The sequence below is a fragment of the Dioscorea cayenensis genome, chromosome 11 (assembly GCF_009730915.1).
Source record: "Dioscorea cayenensis subsp. rotundata cultivar TDr96_F1 chromosome 11, TDr96_F1_v2_PseudoChromosome.rev07_lg8_w22 25.fasta, whole genome shotgun sequence".
Taxonomy (NCBI): domain Eukaryota; kingdom Viridiplantae; phylum Streptophyta; class Magnoliopsida; order Dioscoreales; family Dioscoreaceae; genus Dioscorea; species Dioscorea cayenensis.
In genome coordinates, this window is record NC_052481.1 from 21,947,730 (window position 1) to 21,963,418 (window position 15,689).

General features: G+C 36.8%; 1 protein-coding gene across 1 annotated transcript; it reads left to right on the forward strand.

Moving 5' to 3' along the window:
• Window positions 1–2,764: 2,764 nt before the first annotated feature.
• Window positions 2,765–12,659, forward strand: LOC120271786 (ATP-dependent helicase BRM-like). Its single transcript, XM_039278459.1, is given in 15 exon segments — window positions 2,765–3,031; window positions 3,133–3,228; window positions 4,100–5,260; window positions 5,354–6,556; window positions 6,623–6,735; window positions 7,379–7,463; window positions 7,562–7,648; window positions 8,170–8,262; window positions 8,355–8,438; window positions 8,590–8,793; window positions 9,377–9,619; window positions 9,723–10,040; window positions 10,042–11,415; window positions 11,911–12,147; window positions 12,240–12,659. Coding segments are annotated over 15 exon segments (5,985 nt in total).
• The last annotated feature ends 3,030 nt before the right edge of the window (window positions 12,660–15,689 follow it).

Sequence of the window (15,689 nt, forward strand, 5' to 3'; positions counted from 1 at the left end):
TTGAAATAATCGTATTTTTAATTACTCAATGCTTTCATATTTGCTCATTATTTGTAATATTGACCATATGATTTGAGTAAATAAAACTCTAGATGCAAAAAAGGCCAATGTGGATGAGGAGATACCAATAATCAAAAGAAGTCTAACTTTCACCGAGAATTCGGTGATGCATGAAAGTCAAGACAAACAACTACAAGGAGAATGTTCTGATAGTCTATTTGCCTCTTTGTCATTTTTGTGTTTTGTTGTCTTGTTTTAAAAAAAAGCCTATTTTTCATTGAGATTCGTTGATCCACGAAACTCAACGCAAAATAACAGAGTGGAATGACTGACTCCAACACCTGAGGGGAGAATGTTATGATAGTCTATTTGCCTTTTTGTTGTACAGCTGAGGGAGAATTTTCTGATGGTTTATTTGCCTCTTTGTTGTTTTTATATTTTGTTTTCTTGTTCTAAAAAAAAACCTAACCTTCATTGAGAATTCGCTGATGCATAAAACTCAACACAAAAATGACAGTTTGGAACGACTGACTCTAACACATGAGGGGAGAATGTTCTGATAGTCTATTTGCCTCTTTGTTGTATACATGAGGCTGAGAATGTTCTAATAGTCTATTAGCCTTTTTGTTATTTTTGTGTGTATTTGTTTTATTTATTTTAATTTCGCTCTCTTATCCACTTTGTTGAAAAAGAACTCTCCATTTAAAAATAATAATGAAACATTTTGTTATAAATGAAATTCAAAAACCTTTAACTAACTGTGGAGTTGGAAAGATAATAAATTTATTTAAATAAAAAATAAAATACTAATATATTAATCAATCCAACCATACTTAGTTTTAATTCAGTTTATCGTGAACAAATATATTTTTTGAAATTTATGAAGCTCATCCACGATATATTTTTCTCGCTTCATCGCAAATAAATGTTTTCTTATTTAAACATGATTTTATTTAAATGAATCCCAATTTTGGATGTGCCACCATGGCAAATGTAAACATGAAAAAAATAATAGAACACTTGTATAATTTTATAAGGCCCCACAATTTTTTTGGTCTCATAATTCATGTTTTCATTTTAAAAAAAAAATTACTGACATCGTGTGGATATTATCCACAAAATTATCTTTTATGTTGGATGGATGATATAGCCAAATATTTTCTTTTCTAGAAGAAAAATTATTATTAAACTTTCTATTTACTATTATCTTACGATATTATCCGCACGTTATATACGATATTATCCGCACATTATAATTTTGAAAATTTTATTTTATTTTTAAACTATAAAATTTATCTTATTTAATTGATTTATGATAATATTTTTTATTATATAATTTATTATTTAATAAAAAAATTTTAAAAAAATATTTATTATGATTTTGTTTAGGGTCTTATTTTCTCTAAGACCCATAATAGTGTTCTTTGTTGGGCTTGGGGATTTTTCTCATCGGGGTTATTTGATGGGCTATTTAGGTAGAATGAAATAATCACATTTTTAATTACTCAGTGGTTTCATATCTACTAATTATTTGTGAAATTGACTATGTGATTTGAGTAAATAAAACTCTAGACTCAAAAAAGGCCAAAGTGAAGGAGGGAATATTGAAAAAAAAAAAAAGCCTAACTTTCACCTACAATTCTTTGACGCATGAAACTCAACGCAAAACGACAACATGGAACTACCGACTCCAACACCTGAGGGGAGAATGTTCTGATAGTTTATTTACCTATTTGTCGTTTTTGTGCTTTGTTTTTTTAATTTAATTTTCGCTCTTTGTCGTTTTATTTTGATCTCCACGGATGGCAGAATTTTTTTTTACAGTTAATACTTTGTTTTTTTCCTAGTTCAATATATTAATGGTTTATTTATATCTAAAAATAATGAAACATTTTGTTATAAATGAAATTCAAAAGATTTGAACTCTAGAGATGGAAAAAAATAATAACTTTATTTAAATACAAGATAAAATACTAATTTATTTTTAATTAATCAAACCATAAGTAGTTTTAATTCAGTTTATCGTGAATTTTTTTTTTTTTTTTGAAATTTATGAAGCTCATCTACGATATGTTTTTCTAGCTTCATCACAAAATAAATGTATTTTTATTTAACCATGATTTTATCTAAATGAATCCCATTTCGGATGGGCCACCATGGTAAATGAAAACATAAAAATAAATAAATAAATAAATAAATCACTTGCATATATTTATAAAAGAAAAAAAAAGCTTTGTTTCTAAAGGCCACAATATTTCACTTTAAAAATACACAATTGTATATTTTTTACTTAATAAAAATTAAATTTAAAAATAAAACATGATATTTACAGCCAAATTAAATATAAAAAAGTTTTATAATAATCAATCTTTTATTTTCTCAACATTTTAACAAAAATTTATTTTACATAAGTGAACTAATAAATAAATATTGTTTTTTATTAAACTTTCCAAATTCACCTTTGACACGTCATTCATCCGTTTATTAAAAATGAAATACACGTGGCTATCCAGTCATAATTTTTATTTTAATCAATAATCACTTGACACTTGTCACAATGCCAGGTAATATATTACAAGGTTCACTGTAAAAGTTCCCACTAAATCAATTTTTTCAAAAGAAAAAAAACTTCACATTATATTTCATTTTTAAAAACATCCATATTTTAAAAATATTAATTTTACACCCAATTTTCATTTTCCAAAATGATAATAAATTAAATTTTTTTTTTTCCAAAAATAGTAGTTAAAAAACGTTGCTATTTATGGACCAAGGCCCGATTCCAGGTCATCACGTCGTCTCCCATGGTTTCTTACAAAGCTCTCTCAAGATAGAGACAGTGGTTTTCCGGCGATCAACGAAGCTCTCATCGGCTTGTTTCTCTCTCAGATCCGGTCTGAGTTCCTTGGAAAAGCTCTTGCCTTTGTTGTTCGAATTGAGGCACGGTTTTCTAGCGATCGACGTAGTAGTCCGGGACCGGCAATTCTACCCGAGTATCGAGGGGGAGTTCACCGGAATCCGGTCTGAGACGGTAATTTGGTTTGGAGGTTGTGATCTGAGGAGTAATGGATGTGGTTTGACTGTTTGTAGTGTTCTTTTGAGTGTTGAGATCTCAGTCACTTGAATTCTTAGCAAGGAACTCTTTCAATGCAAGCTCCGGATCCGTCGCCGCCGGCGACGGCCCTTGATTCGATCCGGAAGCAAAAACAGAAACAAGGGTTCGGACAGGTAAGTGAGATTTCTCGCCCTATTTTTTCTCTAAACTTCTATTGATAACTGTGGTTGTTGCATCACTGCACTGGGATCCAAGAAAAATGTGGCTAAAGTTAATTTCTCTTTTCAAATCCAAGGGGAAATTGGCTTGGAATTTTAGGATTTTTCCCTACTTGGATTTCGCTTTACTGCATTCTTATCTCTTTGTTCTCTCATGGCCTCAATTGCATGGTTTGCAAGTTGCTCAATTCCTGCTTTATTATTTTATTGAGATGATCATGTTCTTCTGGTGAAGAAGTTGTTGGTTCACTCATTTACAATTCCATTGTTTTATGAATCTATATCTGTTCTTTGTTTATAAGCGACTTTTATACCAATCAATCCACATTGAGTTCTAGTGTGAGAAATCAGACAGCTTTGATTTTTTTTTTTTCCTTATTTATCGATGGCCATGAGTGCAGTTGGAAATCTGCACAGAAAAGGCATGTCCTTTTCCACTCTACAGTGAGGTTCTTTTTCTCTACTTTCTATTTCCACACCCAAAATAAGGGCTTTCAATTGTTCTATCCTTTGTTAGCATATTTGAATGATATCCTTTGTGTATCTAACTAAAAAGAAGTTAATACATGATCTTGCTACAGGACTGTATCTATTATATATATGGTGAAAGCTTATTTATAGTACTTTAAGTATCCTAAGTTGGTCACTGGTGCAAAAACTTCAGGATTTTAAACGCTACAATAGATTACTCGATGAATGTTTCCTCAATGTTAAGTAGGAGAGACCAAATTGTTGGTCTAAATAGATAATGATTTACTAATAATCATGAAACTGTCTAGTTTTGGTACTTAGTATATGATTTCTATTTTTCTCATGTCAATTGCAGCAACAGGAAAAGGAAGAGCAACAGGAACATGTGCAACAACTGAGAGGGCCCAGTGGAGAAAATACTCTTCTTGCTTCTAGTGTGCATGAAGTTCAAGGTGGTAGCAACTTAAGACTGTCTTCTGCTGCCATTCCTTGTTCTCAGTCTTCCGATAAGCATAGTGCTTTATATCAGGAAAACCAGAACGAAGGGGAAGATGTACATCAACATGGCGAATTCCAACAGCAAACCTACTACCAACTTGCTCCGCAGACTGCTATCCCACAAAAGTTATATGGAAATCTATGTGTACAGCAATCAGGTCAAAACAGTAAAAGTGGTCTATCCGAAAGTGATCAGAACCTTCTACAAAGCACTTTCAGAATACAGATGCAGCAAGGCATTGCTTCTGCTGATCGTCCAAATGAGCTAAAACCTTCTCAAGTACCAAGTCAACAATCACATTCATCAGGCATGATGATGATTGGTCAACAGGTGCCTGTCGACCTGCAAAATATTGCAAATACTCAGTTAAGGGTGCAACTACAAACAAAAACTTATGCGAGATTAGCTGCAATGAATAGATCTATTGTAACAAGCGTAGGTGGAAGCTGTTCTCACCAGTCTTCATGGCAGGAACGAGCAAGGCCACCACTTTCCCTCCCAAATTCAAGACTTGGGACTTCCTTCGGTGCTCTTGTTGCACAAATGGGACATTCGAGTCCCCAGCTGGCAATCCCCCCTGGGTTCCAATCAAGTGGAAACGCTACCACTATGCTTAATTCTAACAATTTGCGTATGCAACAACAGCAGCAAGAAGGAGGCCGTCACTCTGATAATCAGAACGGGATGGTTCCTAAACATCTTGTTGAAAATGTAAATAGAGGGAAGAGCATTGACTTGTCACAATCTTCACGGTTTACAAGCTGTAATGCCATGCAGCTTTCAAGTTCAAAGAACATGGCTACTCCTCTAGTAACAAGGCGAATGGCAAACTTAATGTCCATGAAGCAGAACGTTCACATGTCTCAAGGTGTAAGTTCTTCCAGTGGGGGTTCCAGAGTTCAAGCACCATCCCGAGATGAATCTATCCAGCTGCCTCAGCCACGCCTAGGCTTTGGGTTTACAGAGATGCAATATGTTACCTTCAAAACACAGGTCTCAGCTTTCAAACGTCTGAGAGTATGCCCACTTCTTTCTCAAACACTTTTTTTATCTTGTTGTGAATGTAGATCATTTGATTTCTAAAACTTTTATATCTGTGCTTGTCTACAGCGAGGAGACAAAGCCCTGCCTTTTGAAATGCTCATATCCATTACACCCCCTCCTCTTCATTTGTTGCACCGACAAACCTTCCGGGAACATATTATTGAGAGAACTGATGGAAGACAGGAAAGAGTGGCAAATTTTAACAAAAGTAAAGTTCATGCCTCAGTTAAGGTGGAAAACTTCCACGGAAAAGAGAATGTACCATCTTCTGGTCACATGGCAACCATTGAGGAGGGATCTCAGACGTTTCCTGTTCAAGGCTATTGTAATTTTTATCAAGAAAACGTTAGTCCTGTAGAAAGTGCACGGTTTCCTACTCTGAGTCCCACTGTTGGCTATGGACAACCGGCATTCACAGGAAGTATAATGGTTCCAAATGATATCTTCAAAACAAAGAGTCCCGCCCCACATTTGGGGCACTCAAGCTTTACGAGAAATAACAGACATGTTTCCTCCGGAGTGGCAAAAGATGATCCTTCAAAGAAGCTTAGCTTAGCTTATGACACTAACCATTTGCTCACTGCTGAGGGTATAGCTGTTGTCAATAAGAAAAGAACGGAATTTCTGAATAAGATAGGCAGTTTACTTAGCGTTAATTTAGAAAGGAAAAGGATTAAACCTGATGCTATTCTAAGACTACAAATTGAAGAGAAGAAGCTTCGACTTTCAAACTTTCAGGCACGTCTGAGAGATGAAGTTGCTCAGCGGCAGACGGAAATACTAGCAATGCCTGATAGTATGTATCAAAAGTTCTCTAGGCGGTGTCAACGGCAGAGGACTAATTTTTTAAGACAATCTCAGCAAGTTCATGAGAAACTGAGAAAGAGGAAGTTAAAATCAATCAATCTCGGGAGAAAGAAATTTCTGGAGGCTCACTCTGCCATTCGAGATGCACGGTCTTTTTGCAACCGAGGAGTAATAAAATTTCATGAAAAGATGTTAAAGAGTTTCCCAAAGAAAAAGGATGAAGATCGAACTAAGAGAATGGAGGCATTGAAGAACAATGATGTGGATAGATATCGTGAAATGTTGCTGGAGCAGCAGGTTGGTATTTCTGGTGCTGCAGCAGAGCGTTTCTCTATTTTATCATCCTTTTTGTCCCAGACAGAGGAGTATATTTTCAAACTTGGACAGAAGTTAATAGCAACAAAGGAACAACAAGAGCAAGAATCGACAGAAAGTGGTACTGAGGTGGTTGCTCAATCCCAGGTATTCACATCTTTAACTTTATGTTCGGATAAAGTGAACAAAGCTCTGACTATCTCGTGGCAACAGGGCCTTTCAGAAGAAAATGTCAAGACTGCGGTTGTCTGTGCAAGAGAGGATGTAACTGTCAGAAATAATTTTTGTGCACTGAACGCACAGAAAGAAAGCTCATCCGTCAGCAAGTAAGTTTGGCGTTATGTTTCAAATTCTCTTCACTCTATGTTTACTCATTAAATCTGCCACCAATGCCAACATTTATTTTACTTTTTCTCTAATAACAACAGTAATTTAATGCACATATGTAAGTATTAAATTTAGAGACATGATTTTTTTTTGTTTCAATTTGAATATGTTATAATTTTTTGAGGATGTTATATAAGTTCCGTATTGGGGCATAGTCCAATGATTCACATCATGTGTTGTGATTGAGGGATCTCGATTTCAATCCCCTCAACTTGTAATGCACAACCTCCCGTGTAGGAGGTTGGTATGAGAAGTATTTTCTCTCCTCTCTATGATTGTATGATAAGAGAATTTATTTTTGGTTGTGTGGTTATTTCAGACCTTGGTGAAGTGTGTCGTTGTTGGCGCTGTTTGTTGTCACCTTGGCATGTAACTGCTTTGGCTTTTTAATAAATGTGGTTTATCCACTTTGTCAGAAAAAAAAAAAAAATTATTTTTTTATAAAATTTATAAGTTACCAAAATTGGTGCATCTATATGCTTTCTTGTTACGTGACTAACAACTCTCTTGTTATTTTTGAAAAAAAAAACAGTTCTGCATCCTGATTATACTTCTGTTTGTGGCTTAAAAAATTTTGATCAGGTATTATAATCTTGCACATGCTGTGAATGAGACTGTTAGACAACCCTCACTACTACAAGGTGGAACGTTAAGAGATTATCAAATTGTATGTTGAAACATCCTAAACACTTTGAATTTACCTTTAGTTGTACATTTTTTAATGTCACTTAATTCTCACACTGCTTCCCCATGTTCATTTTTCAGGCTGGGTTGAAATGGATGCTTTCATTATATAATAATAAGTTGAATGGAATTTTGGCTGATGAAATGGGCCTGGGCAAAACTGTGCAGGTTAGTCACATTTTCTGGACTATTTCTATTCGTTTTGAGATCACACACAATCCCACACCGCTTAGTACTTTCCTGTTTCAAAATTCCTTGTGTCAGGCCTTATACTATCTTACTTGGATTAACATTAAAATTATCTTTTTATTTAAAAAATTAATAACTCGTATATATTAAAATGAACGTAAGAAATATATCATTGACTGGTTTTGATTGCTTGCATCCACTGCATGCCCTTTATTTATTTTAATAAAAATAAATTAACAGCTCTGTGTTGAAATAAAAGAAGATTACTAACTTCACATTAGTTCTTCCCTTGTCAAGTGGGAGGTTGTGTTTTTTTGTTTGATTACCAAAACTTATTTTGTATTTTGCCATGAATAGAAAGCACAACCTCTGATTAGAGCCGAGAACCAAATACTAATTCTCATGTTGTGACAGGGTAGTTTTTTTTCTGTATTTTCTGAAAATTATCATTTAGCTATCTACATTTGTTTTGATAACTGTCATCTTGTCTTTTGGTGAAGGTTATGGCATTGATCGCTTATTTGATGGAATTCAAAGGGAACCATGGACCGCATCTCATTATTGTCCCAAATGCCGTCTTAGTAAATTGGAAGGCAAGGCACTCTTCCACTCCTTTATGTTTGTCATGCAGGTTGCTTTGTGTGGTCATCAGCTGACATCTTTCTGTATCTTTCTTTTCCTTCAGAGTGAGCTGTTTAAATGGCTTCCTTCAGTATCATGCATTTTTTATGTTGGCACCAAGGAACAGAGGCTGAAAATTTTCTCCGAGGTAAAAAGTTGGTCAGTTATTTTTTTGACCAAAATATCTGCTAAAAGTTGGTCCATTATTTAATTTAAAACCTGTGTAATAATCCAACTCTGTCACTAGCACAAATGTTACTAGTTCTTTTGAAATTTGAGCACCAAATCATCTGTTTCAGGCGATTTGTGCGGTGAAATTTAATGTGCTTGTAACAAGTTACGAGTTTGTCATGCATGACCGTGCAAAGCTATCAAAAGTTGATTGGAATTACATCATTATTGACGAAGCTCAGCGCATGAAGGATAGGGAGTCTGTGTTGGCACACAATCTGGATAGATATCGTTGCCAAAGACGGCTTCTTCTCACTGGGACTCCTTTACAGGTTTGCATTTGTTACAGAGACTTTTACACTGGAACTACTTGCATTATTCATCTGCTTTCTTTGTATAATTGTATTGTAGATAACTAGAATTCACCATGATGGGAACACTTAAGGCAAGTAGTGAAAAAGAAGGTTTCTTATGATAATGGATCTAGTTTTTGAAATGATCCAGCAATTATTATTAAGAACAATCACAGGACCATCTGGTTATTGAGCATTTAAGTTTATTCAAATTGAAGAAACATAGAGTTCTAATCTTGAAGACGGTTGCTCTCAATTTAATACAGCAAGAGTAACTTTAGACGCATTGGGAAATAGTGTACATCATTTGACATCCTCTTGTTTAACTGCTGAAAGAATTTGAGACGTCAAAGTATGTAGAAGTTTGCTTTTTCTCAGACATGTCAAAACCATGAGAATTTTTTTTTCCTGTTATATGTTCCACTTATTTCCTTATCTATAATGGTCATCACTGCACTTGTCTTTCTTCTTTCTTTGGTTATGATATAGTTATTTAGATAAATAAAGTTTAAATGATTATGCTCACTCACATGAATAAAAATTCTGATATTATTTTCTGCAGAATAATTTGAAGGAACTTTGGTCTTTGTTGAATCTGCTTCTACCTGAAGTATTTGATAACCACAAGACATTTCATGATTGGTTCTCAAAGCCCTTGTGCAAAGTAGCTTCTTCTCATAATTCAGAGGATGAGTGGCTAGAGACCGAAAAGAAGGTGATTATAATTCACAGGCTTCATCAAATTCTGGAACCATTTGTGTTGAGGCGACGTGTGGAAGATGTTGAAGGTGCACTCCCTCCAAAGGTATTATTATTATCTATTATCATTCATCATGACCATCATAATTTTTTGTTCTGCTATGAAATAGATATAGATGGTGAAATATTCATGTGAACCATGGTTACAGGTTTCTGTTGTTGTGAGATGTAGAATGTCTGCTGTACAGAGTTGCATATATAATTGGATTAGAGACTCAGGTACTATTCGCGTGTATCCTGAGGATGAGATGCGTAAGGTGCAGAGAAACCCAAACTACAAAGTCAAGAAGTATATGAATCTTACCAACAAATGCATAGAGCTGAGAAAAGTTTGCAATCATCCTTTACTAAACTATCCATATTTCAATGATTATTCCAAAGACTTCATTGTCAGGTCTTGTGGGAAGCTCTGGGTCCTTGACAAAATCCTTATGAAACTTAAGAGAGCCGGACACCGTGTTCTGCTATTTTAGTACCATGACTAGTCTTCTTGATATAGTAGAGGAGCACTTGCAATGGCGGCAGCTCATATATGGAAGAATTGATGGTAAAAGCAGTCTTCAGGATCGCGAGACAGCAATTACTTATTTCAACAGTCCTGATTCTGATTGCTTCATTTTCTTGCTCAGTATTCGAGCTGCTGGTAAAGGCTTAAATCTTCAGACAGCAGATACAGTTGTCATATATGATCCTGATCCAAATCCACAAAATGAAGTGCAAGCAATGGCCAGGGTTCATCGAATCGGGCAGATGAGACCAGTGAAAGTCATTTACATGGAGACAGTTGCAGCAGAGAAAATCTCCAGTACTTCTGAGAAAGATGATGATATGAAGAATGGAGGTACTGGAGATTTAGAAGATGGTTTTGCTCCTAAGGAAAGATACAAGGCATCCATTGAGAGCCTTATACGTAGCAAAATTCAACAGTACAAGATAAAAATGGCTGATCAGGTCATTAATGCTGGTTGTTTTGATCAAATCACAACCCATGAAGAAAGACGCTTGACACTTGAGACTCTGCTCCATGATGAAGAGAGATACCAAGAAACTGATCATGATGTTCCTTCACTTAAAGAAGTGAATCGGATGATTGCTCGCAGTGAAGAAGAGATCAAGCTGTTTGATCAAATGGATGAGGAGTTTGATCAGAGTGAGGAAATGATCATGAAGCTTCATCAAGTTCCTGAATGGCTTCGTGCTAGTTCTGAAGAATTAAATTCAATTATTTCTACTTCATCTAAGAAAAGATCAAAGAGCATTTTAACTGGAAATATTAATGACAAGTCAGGAAAAAAGAGGGGGCGCCCCAAAGGCAGTAAAAATCAGAAAAAAAGTTCTATTCTCAGAGAATTGGATTATAAATTTGATGAAGATTCTGGTGCTAGTTCAGAATTGAGAGAATATTCATCAGATGAAGAAGAGGTGGAAATAGGAGACTCTGAAGATGAGAAACTCAGTGATAAGGATCAATTTGATGAAGTTGATCCTGTTAATGGTCAGCAGCCAAATAAGAAGCTCAAATGCAGCATTCCTAAGAGTGACGTTGTTCAGCATCTTTCTGAGGCTCCATTGAAGTTGAAGCATGACCATGATATGATGCTAAGGACTCACCCAAAGATTGAGCCGTCTAATGAACCTATTTTAGTTCAGTGCTATAAAAGAGGCTCATCTTCTTCGAATAAGAAATGCTTCTTTTCGTCGAGAAACCTTTCTCTTACTGCATTTCCAGAGCATCAACCTTTAGGCTTCTTATCTGGATTGGCAGATGTCAGTACTCAGGATGCTAACAGTCGCCGGAAAGACTGTGTTGGGGAAAAGATGTCATATAGCACACAAAGAAAGGTATGCAGAATTATTATTGGATCACTCATACATTTAATAAACATTTGAACATTTGCTTCTGTGAGATGGATATTGCATACTAGCATCTTTATCTGTTTGAGTTTTGTAATCACATATGCAACAATAGTATAATAATGCAAGTACTAAAAACTCAGCTGCATTGTGTAAAGTGTGATGCAACACAGTTAATTATCTCGTTTTGAGCAATTTATATATTATTTGAGGAATTGCCTGAGGTGTTTCATTAGTGGAAATACATTCTAGTTTGGCCAATATTTTTCTCTAAGCTATCCTTCTCTAGTATATATATATATATATATATTCGATGCATTGCATGCATGCTATTAATTGAGTCTACAACACAATGCTTTAGATATCAAAATAATCATCATCTCATCGTAATTGTTCAAAGGTTTGAGAAAAGGCATGGACTTCTCATTTAAAACATTTTAGTTTACTGGCCATCACCCAATGCTTTTTCCCTCTTTTCTGTAGTGTATGTATGTTGTTAGCACTCTCCGAAGGAGAATCGAGCAAGATGGCAATCAGATTATACCTGCTCTTTCTGTTTTCTGGAAGATGGCTAGTCAGGTTGGAGCCAGCACTACTTTAGATTTACAGAAAATCAATCAGAAAGTGGAGAGGTCAGAGTATGATAATGTGGTAAATTTCATCGAAGATGTGCAATTAGCATTCAAAATTGCAGTGAAGTTCTACAATTACTCAAACCAGGTACTTCTCTTCTTTCATCACTAATAATAACATTTATATTCCATAAACAACTTCTGCAGATCAAGTTCTTTTGTGTTTCATTATTGATGCAGGCAAGATATGAGGCAATGAAACTCAATAAAATTTTCTTCGATATCATGAAGACTTTATTTCCAGAAACAGATATTGAAGCTAGTAAATATTCAATCATATTCTTCCAACCAGTAGGAGGACTCATAAAAAGCAGAACTAGTGCTCACAAACATGATTCTGAGTTTCATACAGGATCAAACAGCTCTGCAAATGTTACTGCAGGTCAGTCTTCACCCCTTTCACTGCTCCTCGGTGATGTCGTCATCGGCAAAAAGAAGAGGAAACAAAGAGAAAGGTCTAGTGTGATGAAGTGGGTTCCTCTGCAACAACAAGAAGAGCCCAATGGTGGACATGATGGCACCTCTATTGTCTCAGATGTTCAACAGGGTAATCCTGCCAAGAGGATGAGGACTGGTGCTGGTAAAAGGAAGGCAAACTAATACAAAGATGAAGCGTTGTAGTTTATGTTTATGGTGGGAAAAGTTTGAAAGATATTTAACTTGTGAAAGCAGAGATAAATTGGCTTCTTCATGGTCTGCTGCCAATTTATAGTTTTACTGAACTTTCAGAACTTGCAAGACTGATATTAGTGTAGAACTAAGTGTTGTGCTCTGTTGATGAACTTGGATGTTAAAGTTATTTCTGTTTCTAAAATTATGTATTCGAATTTTTAAATAAGTTAGGCTTATTTTTATTAATATTTATGCAGGGTATTATTATTATAATTATTATAATAATAATTATTATTATAGATTTTAGTGAAAATTGCCAAAAAAACCCTATAAGTTTGTAAAATTGCCAAAAACACCCCGTTAGTTTTGCAATCCCTAAAAACCCCCTCCTTTTAAACACTATGCTTTTTCAAACCCCAAAAGCTCGTAGACGGATGTGAGCGGAGTGAGTTTCACATTTTATGGACGAAATGCCCTTGCATGAGGGAGTCATCGGGCTGCAGACCATCTCGGGCGGTTTGAGAGGAAGTGGGGTGGGTTTTCCGTAGGGTAACCCGAGAGACGAATTTATTGGAGCCGTTTACTTGCTTTTTCTCAACTCGCGTCTTGACTCTTTCCATTTTCAGTCGTCTCGAAGTTGTCTCTCACCGCGAAAGCCTCGTAATTAGCATTTTCATCGACTTTTTCCCTTTCCACGATATCTCGAAAGGAGAAGTCCCCGCGCAACTAGTTGGCATTTCATCGGGTTTGCAATCTAAGGTATTGAGTATGGTTTTATGTTAAGCTGTTCATATAAAAGAAAAGATTTTTTTCGGTTTTGTTTTGTGCTCTGCTTTTTATTGGAAGATATTGAAGTCTCGAGGGGGATTTCTCGGTGGGGTTTTTGTTAGTCTGCAGGGAGATTTCTCGGCTAGGGTTTTTGTTTTGTTTTGCATTTTCGTCTGTATACACTATCGAAAAAGTTTTTTCGATTGTTATGATTTATGTAATATTTATAATGTACATTTCCCCTTTTTCGTTTTGATATGGTTGCGGTTTTACAAATGAGGTTGGCGTTTAAGAAATGAGATGTTACTGATTTAAACTTTTGTTGTCTCTGTTTAAGTATTCTCGCCTCTGTTTAAGAAAAATGGGTCTCGTTTAACATTTGATATCTCGTTTAATAACCGAGAGGTTACCGTTTAAAAACCTTATATTTTCGCTTAAACTTTTGTCAATACCGCATGTTGAATGTGTTGTTATTAGTCGCAGGCTCGTGATTATGGCGGTCGACCCTAGTTAATGGGCGATGCTATTTGACACCTGGGTTAGTGGAGACCTTTAGTCGAATTGAAAAGATAACATTACCCTCGACATTGGGAGATTATTCGAGGACACCGTTTGCTGCGTTCATCGAGATGGAAGCTATATACCAAGAGAGGGTCCTTCTTGATTCTCTTTTTGCAAAGATGCGATGGTCGCATCCAATAAATTCGAGGATCGGGAAAAGCTCGCTGAGTTTCGAGGCCTCGAGATGTGTCCCTCGTTCTTGAGTGCGTTGCTGATGGCGGCGAGTGCGTGTTTCGAAGAAGAAAACCCGCTTAGCGTTCGAAGGGCGGTATTTATCAAAAACCTACGAGTGACACAGAGACTCCATCAAGAGCATTCTGGTGCAACTTGTTTGACAGAGGGGAGAAGAAGATAATTTTGTCAAACTCACGATGGTGTACCTCATGGAGTGCAGTCCTCTTTCCCAAATACATCATGCTCGGTTCGAGCTGGATCGGGTGATTACGTCGATGATCTACCGGCCATGAGGGCGATACGCATGGGCGCGAGCGACGCACAAGTGGCTTATGGAGGATATTCCCACAGCGGTACGCCCGAGTGCAACATAGATGTGCTCGGGAAGAAGACCAACACACGGGTACGATTAAGGGTTGCTCGGTCACGCTTAAGCGTGCGGTTTTACGAGATGGCCGGAGCGAGGGAAGAAAGTCCACTTTGGCAAGGTCCCAAGGATGTTGTGCTATGGTGAAAGTACTTACCGGAAGCAAGCGATGATAGAAACCAGCTTGTCATCGCTCGATGGGAAAGAGGTAATAAATCATGGACAATGTTTAACATAAGTATTTAATGTTTAAACATATTTATTTAATGTTTAACTTTAGTATTTACTGTTTAAAACTTATTCATACTTGTTTTAAATTATTTTGTTCTCCGCTTTTAATTATATTCTATAACGTTTAAATATATAAACCCTACATGTTTAAATATAGTTTTTATAGTTTTAAAATGAATGATTTATCTGAAATTGTTTGGTTTTACATATGTTAGTTTTCACAGTGGTTCAAAAGCGAATCTTTGAAGAAGAAATATTTGTTGAGGGCCAACCGAGCGGACGGATGCTATTGCTCCGGGAACCACTTGCTTTCGAAGGCGGGGATGAGAGGGCGGCCTCATCGTCGTGCGCTTTGGGCCTTCGTTCTCCTACTTCCAGCCCACCAGCGCCTGCATGATCCTCGAGCCCGGAGAAGCCCTCCCCTACCCCGTGATTGCAACAGCCCCTACCGCGACAACGACGGTCCCACGATTGTGGCGGCCCCTACCGCGACCCGTGGCCCGTCGAAATGACACGCCCACTCATTAGGCGAAGATGTCACGCATGACTCTTATCGCGAGGCATGCGGATATTGATGAGCCGAGTTTCCTCGGCATGTCGCTCGTGTTGAGGCTTTCGGACGGACGTTCTGACAACCCGATCTGCGCCATCCCTCCAGCTGAAGCACCGGGACGAGCGAGGCGTCGGGAATTTGATAGCGAGCGACATCATCGGGAAGGTCATTCAAAGGCGGCCACATTCGAAGAGACTTGCGAAAAAGAGGAGAACAATCTCGCCTCGTCTCCACCGCCAGGTGGCGATGAAACAATAGCAACACCATCGGTGGCTGATCTTTCATTCGGAGTCATCGCCGTTGATGACATGGCCGTAGCGATGGAGGACATCGTAGATGATGTGGCCGTTACACTGCGTTGAGA